The 17,272-nt window shown below is 48.7% G+C and overlaps 1 protein-coding gene across 3 annotated transcripts in view; it reads left to right on the top strand.

The window, feature by feature from the left end:
- The window catches only part of KMT2C (lysine methyltransferase 2C), a 263,902-nt gene that overhangs the window by 235,216 nt on the left and 11,414 nt on the right, over nucleotides 1-17,272 (top strand). For all 3 annotated transcript variants that reach the window (XM_081533535.1, XM_081533536.1, XM_081533537.1), the window contains 10 exons: nucleotides 2,509-4,200; nucleotides 8,530-8,742; nucleotides 9,425-9,589; nucleotides 11,038-11,179; nucleotides 11,300-11,447; nucleotides 12,562-12,740; nucleotides 12,829-12,965; nucleotides 15,028-15,277; nucleotides 16,362-16,501; nucleotides 16,873-16,980. In XM_081533535.1, the coding sequence (XP_081389661.1) occupies nucleotides 2,509-4,200; nucleotides 8,530-8,742; nucleotides 9,425-9,589; nucleotides 11,038-11,179; nucleotides 11,300-11,447; nucleotides 12,562-12,740; nucleotides 12,829-12,965; nucleotides 15,028-15,277; nucleotides 16,362-16,501; nucleotides 16,873-16,980 (3,174 nt within the window). The remainder of the gene's footprint in view (nucleotides 1-2,508; nucleotides 4,201-8,529; nucleotides 8,743-9,424; nucleotides 9,590-11,037; nucleotides 11,180-11,299; nucleotides 11,448-12,561; nucleotides 12,741-12,828; nucleotides 12,966-15,027; nucleotides 15,278-16,361; nucleotides 16,502-16,872; nucleotides 16,981-17,272) is intronic.

Raw genomic sequence — 17,272 nt, 5'->3', positions numbered from 1 at the left:
AGTGGAGGTGATGGAATTCCAGTTGAGCTATTTCAAATCCTGAAAGATCATGCTGTGAAAGTGCTGCACTCGATATGCCAGCAAATTTGGAAAACTCAGCAGTGGCCACAGGACTGAAAGAGGTCAGTTTTCGTTCCAATCCCAAAGAAAGGCAATGCCAAAGAATGCTCAAACCACCGCACAATTGCACTCATCTCACATGCTAGTAAAGTAATGCTCAAAATCCTCCAAGCCAGGCTTCAGCAATATGTGAACTGTGAACTTCCAGATGTTCAATCTAGATTTAGAAAAGGCAGAGGAACCAGAGATCAAATTGCCAACATCCGCTGGATCATCGAAAAAGCAAGAGAGTTCCAGAAAAACATCTATTTCTGCTTTATTGACTATGCCAAAGCCTTTGACTGTGTGGGTCACAATAAACTGTGGAAAATTCTGAAAGAGATGGGAATACCAGAGCATCTGATCTGTCTCTTGAGAAACCTGTATGCAGGTCAGGAAGCAACAGTTAGAACTGGACATGGAACAACAGACTGGTTCCAAATAGGAAAAGGAGTACGTCAAGGCTGTATATTGTCACCCTGCATATTTAACTTATATGCAGAGTACATCATGAGAAACGCTGGGCTGGAAGAAACCCAAGCTGGAATCAAGATTGCCGGGACAGATATCAATAACCTCGGATATGCAGATGACACCACCCTTATGGCAGAGAGTGAAGAAGAACTAAAGAGCCTCTTGATGAAAGTGAAAGAGGAGAGTGAAAAAGTTGGCTTCAAGCTCAATGTTCAGAAAACTAAGATCATGGCATCTGGTCTCATCACTTCATGAGAAATAGATGGGGAAACAGTGTCAGACTTTATTTTGGGGGGCTCCAAAATCACTGCTGATGGTGATTGCAGCCATGAAATTAAAAGACGCTTACTCCTTGGAAGGAAGGTAATGGCCAACCTAGATAGCATATTTAAAAACAGAGACATTACTTTGCCAACAAAGGTCCGTCTAGTCAAGGCTATGGTTTTTCCAGTGGTCATGTATGGATGTGAGAGTTGGACGGTGAAGAAAGCTGAGCACTGCTGAATTGATGCTTTTGAACTGTGGTGTTGGAGGAGACTCTTGAGAGTCCCTTGGACTGCAAGGAGATCCAATCAATCCATCCTAAAGGAGATCAGTCCTGGGTGTTCATTGGAAGGACTGATGTTGAAGCTGAAACTCCAATACTTTGGCCACCTCATGCGAAGAGTTGACTCATTGGAAAAGACCCTAATGCTGGGAAGGATTGGGGGCAGGAGGAGAAGGGGACAACAGAGGATGAGATGGTTGGATGGCATCACTGACTCGATGGACATGGGTTTGGGTAGACTCCGGGAGTTGGTGATGGACAGGGAGGCCTGGCGTGCTGCAATTCATGGGGTCGCAAAGAGTCGGACATGACTGAGCGACTGAACTGAACTGGGAAACAGGCCCAAACAATATGTGCAGAGAATATGCTAGTCGGCCTGGGAACCTGTTGATAATAAGTTGAAAAGCTGTTAGCGTTTGGGTCAGTGCATGAGTCTAGTATGCGGAAATGGAGCCGTTGTGGAGAACACGTGTGTCTCACGGCCGTGTCTCCCAGCTCCCTGCGTGAGGCGGTGTGTCCTCAGGACATGGCTTGTGTCTTTACCGAGGTGGATCCTGAGCGTCTGCCCACGGGGCCACCACAGGTCTGGGATGAGCTCGCTGACACAAGTCAGCTGTGTTGTTAGGAGCCTAGTAGAAAGTATTAAAAATACCACCCCGGAGCGTCTCCATATTTCAGAAATTATGCCCATTTAATTTCACGGAGTTTTACCAATCTAGTGTTTTTAACATGAATGGGAGGGTTTAGTATGTATACTACTAATTCATCTTTTTTTTTTTTTAACGTGTTGTACAATTTTGTATACTTAAATGAAATCTTAACATTTAAGTGGTTAAAGTTTGAGTTAAATCTCATAGTTAGTCTAACCTTATGTATTAATGTAACCTCTAAGGCATCACAGTTGGCTGATTCCTGTATAACCTTTGTTTATGGTTTTTGTTTTTCGGGTTTTTTTTTGGTCCATGGCACATAGTTTGTGGGACTTCAGTTCCCCAATGAGGGTTTGAACTCAGGCCACAGCAGTGAAAAGTGTGGAGTCCTAACCTCTGGACTGCTGGGGAATCCCCTATTGTTTTTTTTTTTTAGTACTTTAAAAAGTTTATGACTTTCAGAGTAAGATTTTCTTAATATTATTATCAAAAAATGTTTTTCAAATTTGTTTTTGGTATTTCATATTTAGAAACATCTTATTATTGAAAAGATTGGCAGTTTTACTTGATGAGTTTTTTGGAGGGGTTGTGAGGTTTGCCATCGCCTAATAAGCAAAATAATTTTGCCTCTACAAGAGCTAATTGGCTTCTGTGTAACTGGCACCTTTATTATCAGCCAATGTTGTGTGGAGCCTGTGGTACATACATAATGAGCGAGACTTACTTTTATGATTCCAGATTCGTAAACAACAGAAAGAGCATGCCGAGTTGATTGAAGATTACCGGATTAAGCAGCAGCAGCAGCAGTGTGCAATGGCCCCCCCGCCTACCGCCCTGCCTGGTGTCCAGCCCCAGCCGCCCCTGGTTCCGGCTGCCCCCCCGCCTGCCATGAGCCAGCCCAGCTTCCCCATGGTGCCCCCGCAGCTGCAGCACCCCGCAGTCATGCCTGGCCACACCAGCCCGGCCAGAATGCCCAGTTTACCTGGGTGGCAACCTCCCAGTGCTCCTCCTCACCTCCCTCTCAACCCTCCTAGGATTCAGCCTCCGGTTGCACAGTTACCAATAAAAACTTGCACGCCAGCCCCAGGGGCTGCGTCAAATGCAAATCCCCAGAGTGGACCGCCACCGCGGGTGGAATTTGACGACAATAACCCCTTCAGTGAAAGTTTTCAAGAACGAGAACGTAAGGAACGTCTCCGGGAACAGCAGGAGAGACAGCGGATCCAGCTCATGCAGGAGGTCGACAGACAGAGAGCTTTGCAGCAGCGGCTGGAGCTGGAGCAGCACGGCCTGATGGGCTCGGAGCTGAGCAGCAGGCCGCCCGCACCCCAGCTCCCGTTCTACGGCTCGGACCTTCCCCGCGACTTCGTGCCGCCCACGCGGCCCCTTCCGCCGTCTCCACAGCACCAGATGGGGCAGGCAGTGCAGCCCCAGAGTATGCAGCAGGCATCTATTAGTTCACCCCCCACCCCAGGTTTCATGCAGACCAACGAGCGAAGACAGACGGGAGCGCCCTCCTTTGTTCCCGAGTCGCCCTCTATTCCAGGGGGAAGCCCGAGTTTCCACCCCGTGAAGCAGGTCCACGGAGGTCTTCCCGGGCCCGGCTTCCAGCCGTCCCCCGCGAGGCCGCCGTTCGCACCTGCACTCCCCGCGGCGCCCCCCGCGGCCAGCAGCGGTCTCCCCAGCGGCCAGGACCCGGCCGTCACCCAGGGGCAAAGTTACCCGGGCTCGGCACAGTCGCTCATCCAGCTGTATTCTGACATAATCCCGGAAGAGAAAGGGAAAAAGAAGAGGACCCGGAAGAAGAAGAAGGACGAGGACGCCGAGTCGGCCAAGGCGCCGTCCACCCCCCACTCGGACGTCACCGCCCCGCCGACCCCGAGCGTCCCAGAAACTACCTCCGCGCCCGCCGTGCCCGCGCCCGGCGAGCCCCCGCAGCCGGCGGGACCCGAGGCGGCCGAACCCGCGGGCCCGTCCCCTCCCAGCGCGGCAGCAGGCCCGCTGTGCGCTGAGCCAGAGGCCCAGCTGCCCGGCGGGGACTTCGCACAGGGAACCCCAGATCAGCAGACCTATGCAGAGTCAGAGACAGAGAAGCTCTCCGTGGAGACCCCTGCCGCTGCCCAAGAGGCGAAACTGGAGACCCCCGAGCCGGAGCAGGGCCAGGGCCGGGAGGCGCCTGAAGCCGAGCAGCTCCCCGGGGACCAGGCTGAGGAGCAGGCCGTGGCCGCCACTGCCTGCCCCGCGCACAGCCCTCCCCGTCCCACCGGGGCTCCTGCCACCAAAGGGGACTCGGGCAATGAGCTTCTGAAGCACCTGCTGAAAAATAAAAAGGCATCTTCCCTTTTAAATCAGAAACCTGAAGGAGGTTTTTGTACAGAAGATTCTACGAAGGACAGCAAACTGGTCGAGAGGCAGAACCCAGCCGATGCGGTAAGTATGGCCCAGGAAAACCACAGCGTCCTTTGTCCTGTTTTATTTCATGTTGTGGTTATAACAAATTAGTCCCAACCTTGTATAAACTTTTTATTCTGGAGGAAAAAACATGGATGTCATGTTTTGGTGTATACCCATAAATTATCAAGCAATAATTTATTATGTTTTTCAAAACTCAGATATCTGTAAGGTAGTGCATTTCATATGTAACATGTTCCCATCAGCTGATTATTACCAGGTTGAGTGGATCTAATGCAAGCAAAGAAGTGTCTATGTGTCCTAATTGCGGATTGTGTGCATTTTCCATTAGCCTCATGGAAATAACAGAGAAAGCAGCTCATGCACCCCTGTAATGCATACTGGGGATCCATTCTGTTTCAAAGTGTTAATACTTCATGTTATACACACAGTCTTAACAATGTTATTTTACTTTTGTGGTTTTCCATGTGTCAGTATTTTGCCCTTTTTTAAGTTACAGAACGCTAGATTTGCTGCTGCTTTTGTGTACAGAATTTTCTTGTAAATACTCCTCTACAAGATTCCATCTCTTGCATTCCAGAGAACTTCCCTGAGATATTTCCCACAGCAGGTTTTTTCGGTTGTAGGAGTTTATCTACTTGTCTTATCTTTCAGAAGCTGCAGTGCCGTTACTGTTGTATACATAAATTCCCTACAGAGCTTCTCAAATTAGATTTTTTTTTTTTTTAACTGAATGGAGTGGACTGGTGAATTTAGTTGTCCATGTGTGCAGTTGTTGATGGAGCCTTTCATTTTGCAAGTATTGGCTTACTCTGTTTTCTCTTTGTCTGATTCAGCAGAGACTGAGTGCTAATTCCAGAGATTCACATGTGAATTTTGTGGATTTTGGTGCTAAGGTTTTCAGTCGCATTTGTCATCAGCCCAGAGGCCCGCTCTGTTGCCACTTAAGTCTGTTGCCTCCTCTGCCTCTGGGAATCCTGGGCGCCTTGCAGTCCCTGAGGGTCTTACAGAATTCGCATCTGGCCAATGTCTTTGTCTTTCAAAACCCAGTTCTGGAATCATTGTCTCCAGATACTGTCTCAGCCCAGCCAGTGAGTGAGTGCCCATTTGTTCCCGTGGCAGCATCTAGTACCTCTGAACAGGCGGCTCCTGGAGGTATAGACTGCACCCCGAGCCCCCTTCTGTCCTCCGTGCCTGACACAGCGCTTGCCGCAGTGTCAGTACTCGGTGGGTTGAAGTTTGTCCTAACACCACTGGCAGCTATATGTAAAAAGTCCTGCTGCTGGGTGTTGTGATGGAACCAGGGTGAGGTCAGCTAGTGTATGTATGTGTATAAACGTCTGGACTGTGTCACGTGTTTGCCCAGGTAGGAGCCAGCAAGGAGCAGGGCCCTAGGTTACTAGGGTGATGCCTTCTTAACCACATTCCAGGGGCTACACTGTGCCAAACATCTGCCCTGAGATAAGGCAGGCACCGTTATCACTCTCATTTTACAGATGGTGAAATCCATTTACTTTCTAGTCACGCTTAAGGTGAAACGGTTGTGGCTGTACTTGGACAGCCCCGTCTTCCTCCGTGCCGAGACTGTTTTCCCTCACAGAAGTTGCCATTACTTGCAGTGCTGGGGCAAAGCCTTTGCTGTCTTAAGTCCATGTTTCCTCTCTTTCCAGCGTGCAGCCTGGGCAGGTCAGGCTTTCTGTGCCTCAGGTTCCTCCCCTGTGAAACAGGACCAGTAATGCTCCCTGTCAGTGGGTTGTCACGAGGATTAAAAGAATTAGGGTACACCCTGTGCTTGTGGCGTTAGGAAGGGTGGTGCGTGCCTGTGACCACCTGGTGAGCAGGCGGGAGGAAGGTGACATCCGAGTAGGTGCAAGGACGTGACGACATAAAAAGCTACTGAACGGCTTTGTCCTTACTGATGAGAAGGAGAGAAAGCAGCCTAAATCCAGTACTCGAGTTACTGACTTGGTGTTTCCATATATATATATATCTGAATGATACACAGATTTTTTGCAGCCATTAAAATTTGCGCTGTGTGTGAATGTCTAATGTCACAGGGAACAAACCACATGTCAAATTTAAAAGACAGCCACCAGAATAAAAGAATCCTGAGTACAGTTCATTGTGTTTTTATCATAATATATGTAAGCATAGATGAAAGATCAGAAACATTAAAATGTGAACTGTTCCTATCTCAGGTAAACTTTTGGATGATTTTTAATCTTTTGTGTTCTTCTGTAATTAAAAGTATTCTTTAAAGTATAGTAATGGCTGGTTTTTAGGGTCACTGTGAGGACGGGAGAAGTCTCTTAGGCACTTACAGGGCCTGACCCTGCACATCTAACAAGCGTTTGCATTATTCTTCTCTTATAAGCCAGTAAGAAGTCCTTGGGGCTATCCCTGGGCTCAGTGGTAAAGAACCTGCCTGCCAGCTCAGGAGACCTGGGTTCGATTCCTGGGTCAGGAAGATCCCCTGGAGAAGGAAATGGCAACCCACTCCAGTATTCTTATCTGGGAAATCCCATGGACAGAGGAGCTGGCGGACTGCAGTCCATAGGGTCGCAAAAGAGTCAGACATGACTTAGTGACTGGAGAACAACAGCAAAGAAGTGCTTGGGCCTTGCTCCGTGCTACTCACCGTGCAGTCCTTGGGGATCAGCCTCACCTGAGAGCCATTTAGGAAGCGGAATCTTGTGCCCTCAGCACCGACGTACCAATCGGAATGTGTTTTTAACAAGATCCCAGGTGATTCACACCCATATGGACATGAGAGGCATAGCTGCAGGCCAGGGTCCTTGGGACGTGAACATGTCAGAGTCACCTGGAGGGCTTGTTAAACCACCACTGGCTGGGCCCCACCTCTAGGTTCACATCCAGCAGGTGTGGGGTGGGACCAGAGAATGTGTACCTGTCCTGGGTGCTGCTGTCTGCTGCTCTGGAGGCCTCCCTTGGAGGACCTTGGTTCAGCCCTGGGGTGGGCACCATCCTGGGCGCTGCTGTCTGCTGCTCTGGAGGCCTCCCTTGGAGGACCTCGGTTCAGCGCTGGGGTGGGCACCGTCCTGGGTGCTGCTGTCTGCTGCTCTGGGGGCCTCCCTTGGAGGACCTCGGTTCAGCCCTGGGGTGGGTACTGCTTCCATAGCCTTGTTTGTATGAGCTAAGAGTTGTTTTTGTGTTTTTTAATGGTTGAAGAAAATATGCAACAGTGATGTTTCACAGCATGTGAAAATTATGATCTTCAAGGTTGGTGTCCGTGAATTGAAAGTATTTTATTAGCCCAGAGCCAAACTCATCAGTTTCTGGGTTGCTGTAGTTGATTTTGTAGTGCCGGGGCAGAGAGTGGAGTATTTGTAACAGACAGCGTGTGGTCTAACAAAGCATAAGATACCTGTTGTTGCTCAGTTGTGTCCACTCTTGGAGACCCAATAGACTGCAACACATCAGGCTTCCCAGTCCTTCACCATCTCCCCAAGTTTGCTCAAACTCATGCCCATTGAGTCGGTGATAAGATACTTTTTGGCCTTTTACAGAAAAATGTTGCCACCTGTGCACAATGTTATTTAGAGTATAATCTGTAAACACCTGAAGATTCAGTGCAGAGCACGTTAAAAATAAGTCCAGGAACTGTAGTTGCCTGTAGCAAAGTATTGAGTGTCAAGTTAAAAATAAAGGCTCCTAAAAAGTCCCATATTTTTAAGGTATTGATAGCACTGCCCTTAAAAACTTCTTTAATGCCTGGTTTATTCTTAGCCATAAAGATGACAGTAAAAGAAAGGCTTATTTGTTATTGTATAGGTCTTCTTTCATTGACTCCAAGTGTGTAGTGGTTGTTGTTCAGTCAGGTATATGACTGTGAACTAACTGGAATGAAGCATGTTGTTTGTTTTCATCACTCTGAGGCTTTTCTGGGCCCAGCAGTGGTTTCCACACACCTGCACTTCACCCCTTCCTAAGGCAAGCCCAAATAAAGCACCATGACCACTGTGCAGAGACCAGTGCAGCCTTCGCTCAGGGCACCTGTTCCCCCAGCCTCAGAGCACCCTTTCCCAAGCCCCGAGAAGAGGGGGCTCCGGACTGTCACTGGCTCCAGGGCAGGTGGGCAGGCAGGGCTTGCGCTTCTCTGAAAGGGGGCGAGTTCTGCGGCTGTTATGGTTTCTGTACCTGAGAGTCGTGTCTGAAAAGGGGGGTGCCGTCCTCAGCAGGCTGGCCTTTTGAGGCTGCCATCTTCCCTCCTTAACTTGGGGTACCCACCTTGGGAGTGTGTGTCTTAGGATGGAGCTGGGTTAGCAGGAATTGAAACTCAAGCACGTGGACGGTTCACTTCTCTCTTAACCTTTCCACTTACATTAGCAAACTTTGGGGGCTCAAGTGCAAGGTGGTTTTGGATGTGGCAACAACCAGTTGCCAAAAACAGATGGAGGAAGTGAAACCAAGAAACAGCGAAGCAAAAGGACTCAGAGGACTGGGGAGAAAGCGGCGCCTCGGTCAAAGAAGAGGAAAAAGGAAGACGAGGAGAGACAAGCGCTGTACTCCGCCAGCGACACCTTCACCCACCTCAAACAGGTGAGTCTCCCAGAGAGCCCCTGTAAATTCCAAGGAAGTGAGACGTCAGATGCTTTTTCAGCCCTATGTAACTCTCTTGGTTGCCATCATTTCCAAAAAGTAGAAGGGTGAGAGATATCTCAACAAGGAGCCTAATAGATTTCCTGTTTGCAAGCAAATTGCACCTCCTCTATTGGCACCCCAAAATTACAGTAAAATAGCTGGATTGTCTAGATTTACTTACATTCTAAGGAGGCAGCCTCAGCACCCAGGAAAATTCTGTCCACATTACTTGTAACTCTGGACGCAGAGAAACGCAGGCGTTGGTCTCTCCCATAGTAAAGTCCATCCTTACACCTTCGTGGCTGTTACAGAAGGTGGGAGACAGTTGCTGAGGGGGCCTTTGGGGGCACCGAGCCTCAGGTCCGCCCCGAGTCTTGCTGAGCAGAGATAAGGAAGGTGTTTTTCTTGCTAGATGCCTGGCAGCATCTCTTTAAGACAGATGAGGATAAGGCTCATTTTTAAGTATATCTCAAAAAGATTCTGTAGTCTCTCTCACTTACTCCAGCATTTTGACACTTGAAATTTTTAAGTCTTATTTTTCTCAAGCCTTATTTGACTGAGTTGCCTTGGGTCTTAGGAAAATGGAGAAACACTGTTTTTGTTTATCGTGTACATTACTCTTAAATGTGTTTTTCAATAGCAGCTCTCTCTGCTCCCTCTAATGGAACCGGTCATTGGAGTGAACTTTGCCCACTTTCTTCCTTACGGCAGTGGCCAGTTTAATAGTGGGAATCGACTTCTAGGAGCTTTTGGCAGTGCCGCCCTTGAAGGGGTTTCGGATTACTATTCTCAGTTGATCTACAAGGTATGTTTCTCTGCCAAGGTGTTGCCTTGCTTCCTCTTTTGGATACCATAGCCGAATTGGTAGCTCTGGTCTCGTTTTTCCATCTAGTTTACATCTAATCTTCCAAGTTCCATTTAAACTTGAGTTCAACTCAAAGGTTAAAACTTTACCAAGTAAAGTGTTTTCCAGTATGAACTTCTGAAATTTTTGTATAGGTCAGAATACACACTGTGGAAAAACATCCATTATGTGTTTCTGTGGTAGGAGAAAATACTTAGTGTCTTAGAAATCTTTATTAATTCTTAAGATGAATCCGAATTCATAGTAAATAGAATAAAAAAATGTAGTTAGGAATTTACCCTAAAAAATACAGTGAAAAACCCTGAAAAATGTGTTAAGTCTAATAATTTAGGTACAAATTGCAACTATGCATTAATCCTTAGGCTATTAAAATAATACCAAACTAAACCATGTTTATCCTTTGGTATGTTGTTTTTGTTTTTTAACAAAGTTTTATGATAGGCTCTTTAGATATTCTTGACTTCACATCCGACTTGTGTAAAGTGATCTTTTTTTTTTTTGCAAAAATACTTGAGAGCGTCATCAGTGTCCCTGGGGGCTTCTCTTCTCCAGCGTTAAAGTCCTTCTCTCGTGGTGCTCTGTGTGTTACCGTGGTCCGCTTTCCTCTCCAGTCAGAACCTCTCCTGACTCTTGTAAACGCCTTCTCTTCTGACGCGGGCTGTTCTCCACACAGCTTCCTCATCTTCATGAGCGCCTAGGTCTTGCAGCATGGTTGCCTGTGCCCTGCCCTTGGTCAGCATGATGGTGTTGGTAGATTCCAACAGTCCCCGAGAGACTAATGAGTCAGATGACGAAGCGGTGGCTAACAGGAGGAACTGTTTGGAGGGAACTACGTTGGCTAATGGCTCAATCCGTTTAGTAGTATTGCTACTCCTTTTGCTTCTTTTTGAGATTTCTGGACAATCCAGATGCTAATACCTAAGATACACGTTGCAGTTATTGGAATGGGATCTTAAATTCTCAAATTTTTGATAGAACTGGGGCATATCTTAATTACTATTTATTGGTTGAATTTAAAGCTATCCTTCACTGGCTTTAACAGTGAAACTTGAAGTGAGTCGTATAGAACTGAATGAGGCACAGTGTCAATTTGCTTCTTAATTTCAAAGCTGAGTACGCAAGCTGGGGAAAGCGAGCCTGTGGGTAGTATGCCCAGAGGATTATGGGTAGTGTGCCCAGAGGATTATGGGTATCTGCTCCACTGAGGAGCCTCCTGGCCCGCACGTTTCTTTTTCTTCCTGGTGTGCACTTTAGGAATGAAGATGCATCTGATTACATTTCTGTAGCCTTGCTTCCCTGTGCTAAAAATTCACAGAACTAAGTTTTAGCAAGGTCGTGGCATATTTGCTCTGTAGCATATAATTTTAAAATTTTTTGGTCTCCTGCAGCAGAATAATTTAAGTAATCCTCCAACACCCCCTGCCTCTCTTCCTCCTACACCACCTCCTATGGCTTGTCAGAAGATGGCAAATGGTTTTGCAACGACTGAAGAGCTTGCTGGAAAAGCTGGCGTGTTAGTGAGCCACGAAGGTAGGATGCCAAGCCTGCGCGTGCCGCTGTGTGCAGTGAAATGGCGGTCAGCTTGTGGGGTTCTTCCCGCCCATTGGTTCGACTGAACGTACTTGGGGGTTTGTGTTTTTACTTTTCCAGTTACCAAAAGCCTAGGATCTAAGGGGTTTCAGCTGCCGTTCAGACCACAAGACGACTTGCTGGCCAGAGCGATTGCTCAAGGCCCGAAGACAGTGGATGTTCCTGCCTCACTCCCAACTCCGCCTCACAACAATCAGGAGGAGCTAAGGTAGGCGTTCCTTGTTCTCTTAGTTATTTCATTTATTAAAAAACGTTATTTGTGTTTGTCTATAGCATAATGTCTATAGGAAATGCATGTAAAAACACTTAAAATTTGGTGAATAATTTTCTTCAGAATTTGACCGTTATAAAACATTCTTATGATTAAATAGAAATTTGTATGTGCATTTTAGCAATCTGATATAGGAAGTTCAGCAAATAATCAAATAGACACTAAGGCAGTGGGACTCTCCATGCAAAATATTTCAAAGGTCATTGTCCTTTATAAGCTGAAGTTCCTCTGCTTTATTAATGAGAAAGCTGTGGGCCGACGGGGAGACCTTGTCCAGAGTTAGAATCCAGGTCTCTTCCTCCTGCACCTCACTGCTGGGTTTGTGCAAGTCGTGAGTCAGGAGCCGTGTGGTGGGCGGCTTCCTAGGTGTACGTGTTTGGCGCCCACCCTGGGTTTCTCAGGGACCCTCTCCCGGGTCCCCTGTTAAATGCTGCTTCTCGCCACATCCTTCAGCACAAAGGTGTCTGCTCGGGGACGGGTGAGACCCCAGGCTCTTGGGCTGCCCTGCCACGTTTAGCCCAGGACACACTTGCCTTCCAACCCCAGTTGCCTTGGTAACCTTTAGCTTCTGTTTTTTTCACCTTAACTTTATCCATTAAGAAAAAGTACAGGCCTCTGAAGCCCTGATGACTTCAGATTCTCACCGTTCTCCCTCTCTGAGTCCACTGCAGCCATGGAGAGCTGTGTGCCCCTGAGACGGCTGCGTGGGGGCCACACTGTCCCCTTCTGGCTGCACACGCGTCGCTGGGCTGGGACCTTCTGTCTGTGCTGAGTTACAGATGGAGCATCTTCCTCCTTTGGCAGGTCTTTAAACTTGGATGCTGAAGCTTTAGTCAGAAGACATGTACCATTTCAATTACTTCATAGTTCCACACCTTTCTTATTTTTTTCCAAGGGATTTCCTGTTTGGCCTGAACTGAATCTGTGGCTTCTCACGTTACCATCACTGTGCAGTCACAGTGAGGTCACAGGCGTGGACAGGCGGGGCCGCTGCGGGAAGCGCCTGCGGTGGATGTGCCCATATGCCCACACGTGTTTCCCCTCCTCTCAGGATGCAGGAGCACGGGGGAGAGCGGGACACCCCCGACAGCTTTGTCCCCTCGTCCTCCCCTGAGAGCGTGGTCGGGATGGAAGTGAGCAGGTACCCGGACCTGTCACTAGTCAAAGAGGAGCCCCCGGAGCCCGTGCCGTCCCCCATCATCCCGATCCTTCCCAGCAACGCCGGCAGAGGTAGGGGCGCCCAGCGCGGGGGAGGGTTGGCTACTGCTTGAGTCTAGAAAAGGCTTAACACACAGCTTGTCCTTACTGTTTTTTTAAGGCTTGGAATCCAGAAGGAATGACATCAAAACTGAGCCAGGCACTTTATTTTTCACGTCACCTTTTGGCTCATCCCCAAATGGTCCCAGGTCGGGTCTGATATCTGTGGCAATCACCTTGCACCCTACAGCTGCTGAGGTAAAGGTGGACTGGCTGCTTGACGCTGTAGAATGGCACCAAGTTAGGGCCAACTTAGCCATCCCTTCACACATCTGCTGTTCCAAGCACGACAAACTGATCTCGGCCTAAGCCGAGACAAAAAGGGCAGAGTGAAGTCAGAGCTCTCGTTGTCTTACTAAAGAACGTATGTACGGAGCACTCCTTAGAGTGTGTGTGTGTGTATACGGAGCACTCCTTAGTGTGTATGTATATGGAGCACTCCTTAGAGAGTGTGTGTGTACGTGGAGCACTCCTTAGAGAGTGTGTATGTGTATGCAGAGCACTCCTTAGAGAGAGTGTGTATGTGTGTGTGTAGCACTCCTTAGAGAGTGTGTGTGCATACGGAGAACTCCTTAGAGAGTGTGTGTGTGTATATGGAGCACTCCTTAGAGTGTGTGTGTGTGTGCGTGGAGCACTCCTTAGAGAGTGTGTGTGTGTAGAGCACTCCTTAGTGTGTGTGTGTGGAGCACTCCTTAGAGAGTGTGTGTATGTATACGGAGCATTCCTTAGAGTGTGTGTGTACGTGGAGCACTCCTTAGAGTGTGTGTTTGTGTATACGGAGCCCTCCTTAGAGAGTGTGTGTGTGTACAGAGCACTCCTTAGAGTGCTATGTGTGTATATGGAGCACTCCATAGAGAGAGTGTGTATGCATGTGTATGGAGCACTGCTTAGAGAGTGTGTGTGTGTACAGAGCACTCCTTAGAGTGTGTGTGTATACGGAGCACTCCTTAGTGCATGTGTGTATACGGAGCACTCCTTAGAGAGAGTGTGTATGTGTGTATATGGAGCACTCCATAGAGAGAGTGTGTATGCATGTGTATGGAGCACTGCTTAGAGAGTGTGTGTGTGTTAACAGAGCACTCCTTAGAGTGCGTATGTGTGCATACGGAGCACTCCTTAGAGTGCGTATGTGTGCATACGGAGCACTCCTTAGAGTGCGTATGTGTGCATACGGAGCACTCCTTAGAGTGCGTATGTGTGTGCATACGGAGCACTCCTTAGAGTGCGTATGTGTGTGCATACGGAGCACTCCTTAGAGTGCGTATGTGTGTGCATACGGAGCACTCCTTAGAGTGCGTATGTGTGTGCATACGGAGCACTCCTTAGAGTGCGTATGTGTGTGCATACGGAGCACTCCTTAGAGTGCGTATGTGTGCATACGGAGCACTCCTTAGAGTGCGTATGTGTGCATACGGAGCACTCCTTAGAGTGCGTATGTGTGCATACGGAGCACTCCTTAGAGTGTGTATGTGTGTGTTAACGGACCACTCCTTAGAGTGTGTATGTGTGCATACGGAGCACTCCTTAGAGTGTGTATGTGTGCATACGGAGCACTCCTTAGAGTGTGTATGTGTGCATACGGAGCACTCCTTAGAGTGTGTATGTGTGTATACGGAGCACTCCTTAGGGTGCGTATGTGTGTATACAGGGCATTCCTTAGCGAGAGAATGTGTGTGTGTCTATGGAACACTCTTTAGAGAGCAACCTTTTGATGACTGTTTTCACACAGACAGTTAAGCAGTGAGGAACTTGATCATCAGCTATGAACGTGTTCCAGTTCCCGTATCAGACATTAGTACGTTGCTGAGGACTCTTAATTCTGGAAGGCGTTTTGTTGGCAGCCAAGCTCATAGTCACTGACAGGGTGTTTTGGTTGTCAACAGAACATAGCGGTGGTGTGTTCTTGTAGATTATGGCAGACTTGTGCCCAGAGCTGCAAGAGTCCACTTGAAGGAAGCTTCTGACCAGTTGTAAAAACCATAACAAAGCTTATTAGCTCATTGCTTGTGCTAAAACGTCTAAAACAGTTTAATGCTGTTACAGATGCTTAACATTAATCGGAATCCCTGTATGAGGATCTCTGTTTATGAGAGCTTTATTTGGATGTTGGCCCATCACAACCCTTTTTCTTCCTGAGACTCTTAGGTCTAAATAAAAATGGCTGGATTTGCTTGCAGTGTATGCGTTTGTCCCAGAGTGAGTGTTCCCACAGTGTCCTCTGTTCCTCTGGGCGGTAACGTAGCGTTTGCCTTTGTTCTAGAACATTAGCAGTGTTGTGGCTGCATTTTCCGACCTCCTCCATGTTCGGATTCCTAACAGCTACGAGGTTAGTAATGCTCCAGATGTTCCATCCGTGGGTTTGGTCAGTAGCCACAGAGTAAACCCAGGTTTGGAGTATCGACAGCGTTTATTTCTTCGTGGGCCTCCACCAGGATCTGCGCGCCCTCCCAGGCTAGCCAGCTCTTTCCACCTGAAGCAGCCTAGCACGCCGCTCCCTCCGGCAAGCAATGGTGAGCTGGTTTACTTGTCACTGACTCGATTCGCCCTTGACCACAGTCACGCTTGTCCTCTACAGTCTCACTTCGGTCTTAGTAACAGGTCACACGCCGGCCCCTGGTCCTTGGTGGATTAACCCTCACGTGTTCTTTCTTCTGTGGTGGCCTGACCTGCAGTGCCCGGGGCTGCATCAGAGCCGTGTCGGCGGGGCGTCGAGTGTGCACCCCAGCCCTGCCCACCCCCTGCCCACTCCCACCAGGTTGTCTCCACGTATGTCCTTTCCCTGCTCGCCCACCCCCAGGCCCTCCTCCCGCAGGCGTGCCAGCCCCATTCCCACTGCCGAGCCGTGCGAGCACCCCCTCTCTGGCCTTGCCCCGTCCCTCGTCTCTTCACTCGCCGGGCTCCTGCGTCGTTGCGCTCACCTGCCATCTGAGCCCAGCCGCGCTCGGCCCTCACCCGCGAGCCTCGCTGGGAGAGGCTGAGTTCTCAGCCTCCGGCCGCTCGGTCTGCCCTGCTTCTCCCCGTGAGCCTCCACGGCCACACGAGTGCTGTGCTCTGTGGGGGCCTCAAGCCTTCTAATCTGGGTCCTCAGCTAGTTTTTATCTTGGCCCCAGAATCTCTCTATCTCTCTGTGACTTTCCTGTTGCACTTATGAGACTCTGGTGCACAAGCCTCTTCACCTTCCATGAGATATTTCATGTCATCTTCACCTTCAAGCAGAAGCACACTCCCTCGCCTCACTTGACATGTAGACTGGAGATGACATACGTGTGTCCAGGGTTCACACTTAGACTGGAGGTGACGTGTGTGTCCAGGGTTCACATGTAGACCAGAGATGCTAACGCGTATCCCAGGTTCCCTTCACGCTTCTCACAGCCCCGTGTCGTCCAGCCGTGTGAGGAGAGCTTCCTTTCCGTATTCCCCACGTCATGCACATAACAGATGCCCCGCAACCACTGCTTCGAAGACACGATTCTCACTAAACGCCTCGAGGAGCGTGCTGCGGCCGCGCTCTGGTAGCTGGATGCGGTGCAGCCTCACACCCCGTGCCGTGTTGCTGCTCAGTGTTGGTCGCTGACGCGAGTGCTCTGTCCCCAGGTCTCTCTGGATACAAGGATGCCGGTCACGGTATCTCAGAGAGCACGGCGCTCAGGCCGCAGTGGTGCTGTCACTGCAAGGTGGTCATTCTGGGGAGCGGCGTGAGGAAGTCAGTCAGAGATCTGGCCTTTGTGAACAAGGTACTCGGGTGTTCCCTCCCTGACCCTCCGTGTCCTGGGCGCTGCCCTCTCCCGCATCCGGAGGAGCCCATTTATGGGCCCCACGGATGCCTACTCCTGGAAGTAGCGTTGGCATGTCTGATGTGCTTGTAGCTACAGCAGCCTGTTCTGTAGGATTCTGGGAGAAGCACATATTTTTAAATACAGTCAAATATGGGAAATTTATTTGTTAATGTATTTTCTCTGTGGCTAAATTATTATATGCTAAATATTGGCTTGTTGTTACCTTTTTGCTACACTTAAGAACAGCAGCAGAAACTACTCTGTGTGGATCTTCTCTCTATTGAATTTTGACTTGCTGAGCTGCCCACACCCTTCTCTTTGCTTTTCAGGGTTCCCGAGACGGCCCCAGCAGAGTTGAGAAGGACATTGTCTTCTGTAGTAACAACTGCTTTATTCTCTATTCATCAACTGCACAAGCAAAAAACTCAGAAAGCAAGGTGAGATGCAGTCTCAGTCAGTCTGAGTCTTATTTTTTAACAAGCAGTAGTGCCTGGTGTAATAAAATTCAAGCTAAGTGCCAAATAAATTTAGACTGCAAAATATATGAGCCTCGATGAGAGGAGGAGTTGTTTTTTTCACTAAATAGTTGCTTAAGTCAGTGTACAGTGCCTGCCTGCTTCTGGATTTTCTGTGAGGCTTGTTTTTTTTTTCAGACTGGTGCTGGATGGGGGAACCTGCAGGTTTGCTGTTGATTCGCTTATGACACTTTATATCAAAGAGAAACTAACC

Source organism: Giraffa tippelskirchi, chromosome 10 (assembly GCF_054371585.1).
Source record: "Giraffa tippelskirchi isolate mGirTip1 chromosome 10, T2T-mGirTip1v1.2.pri, whole genome shotgun sequence".
Taxonomy (NCBI): Eukaryota; Metazoa; Chordata; class Mammalia; order Artiodactyla; family Giraffidae; genus Giraffa; species Giraffa tippelskirchi.
Note: the sequence above shows the minus strand (reverse complement) of the source record. Positions and strands in the feature narration are given on the sequence as shown.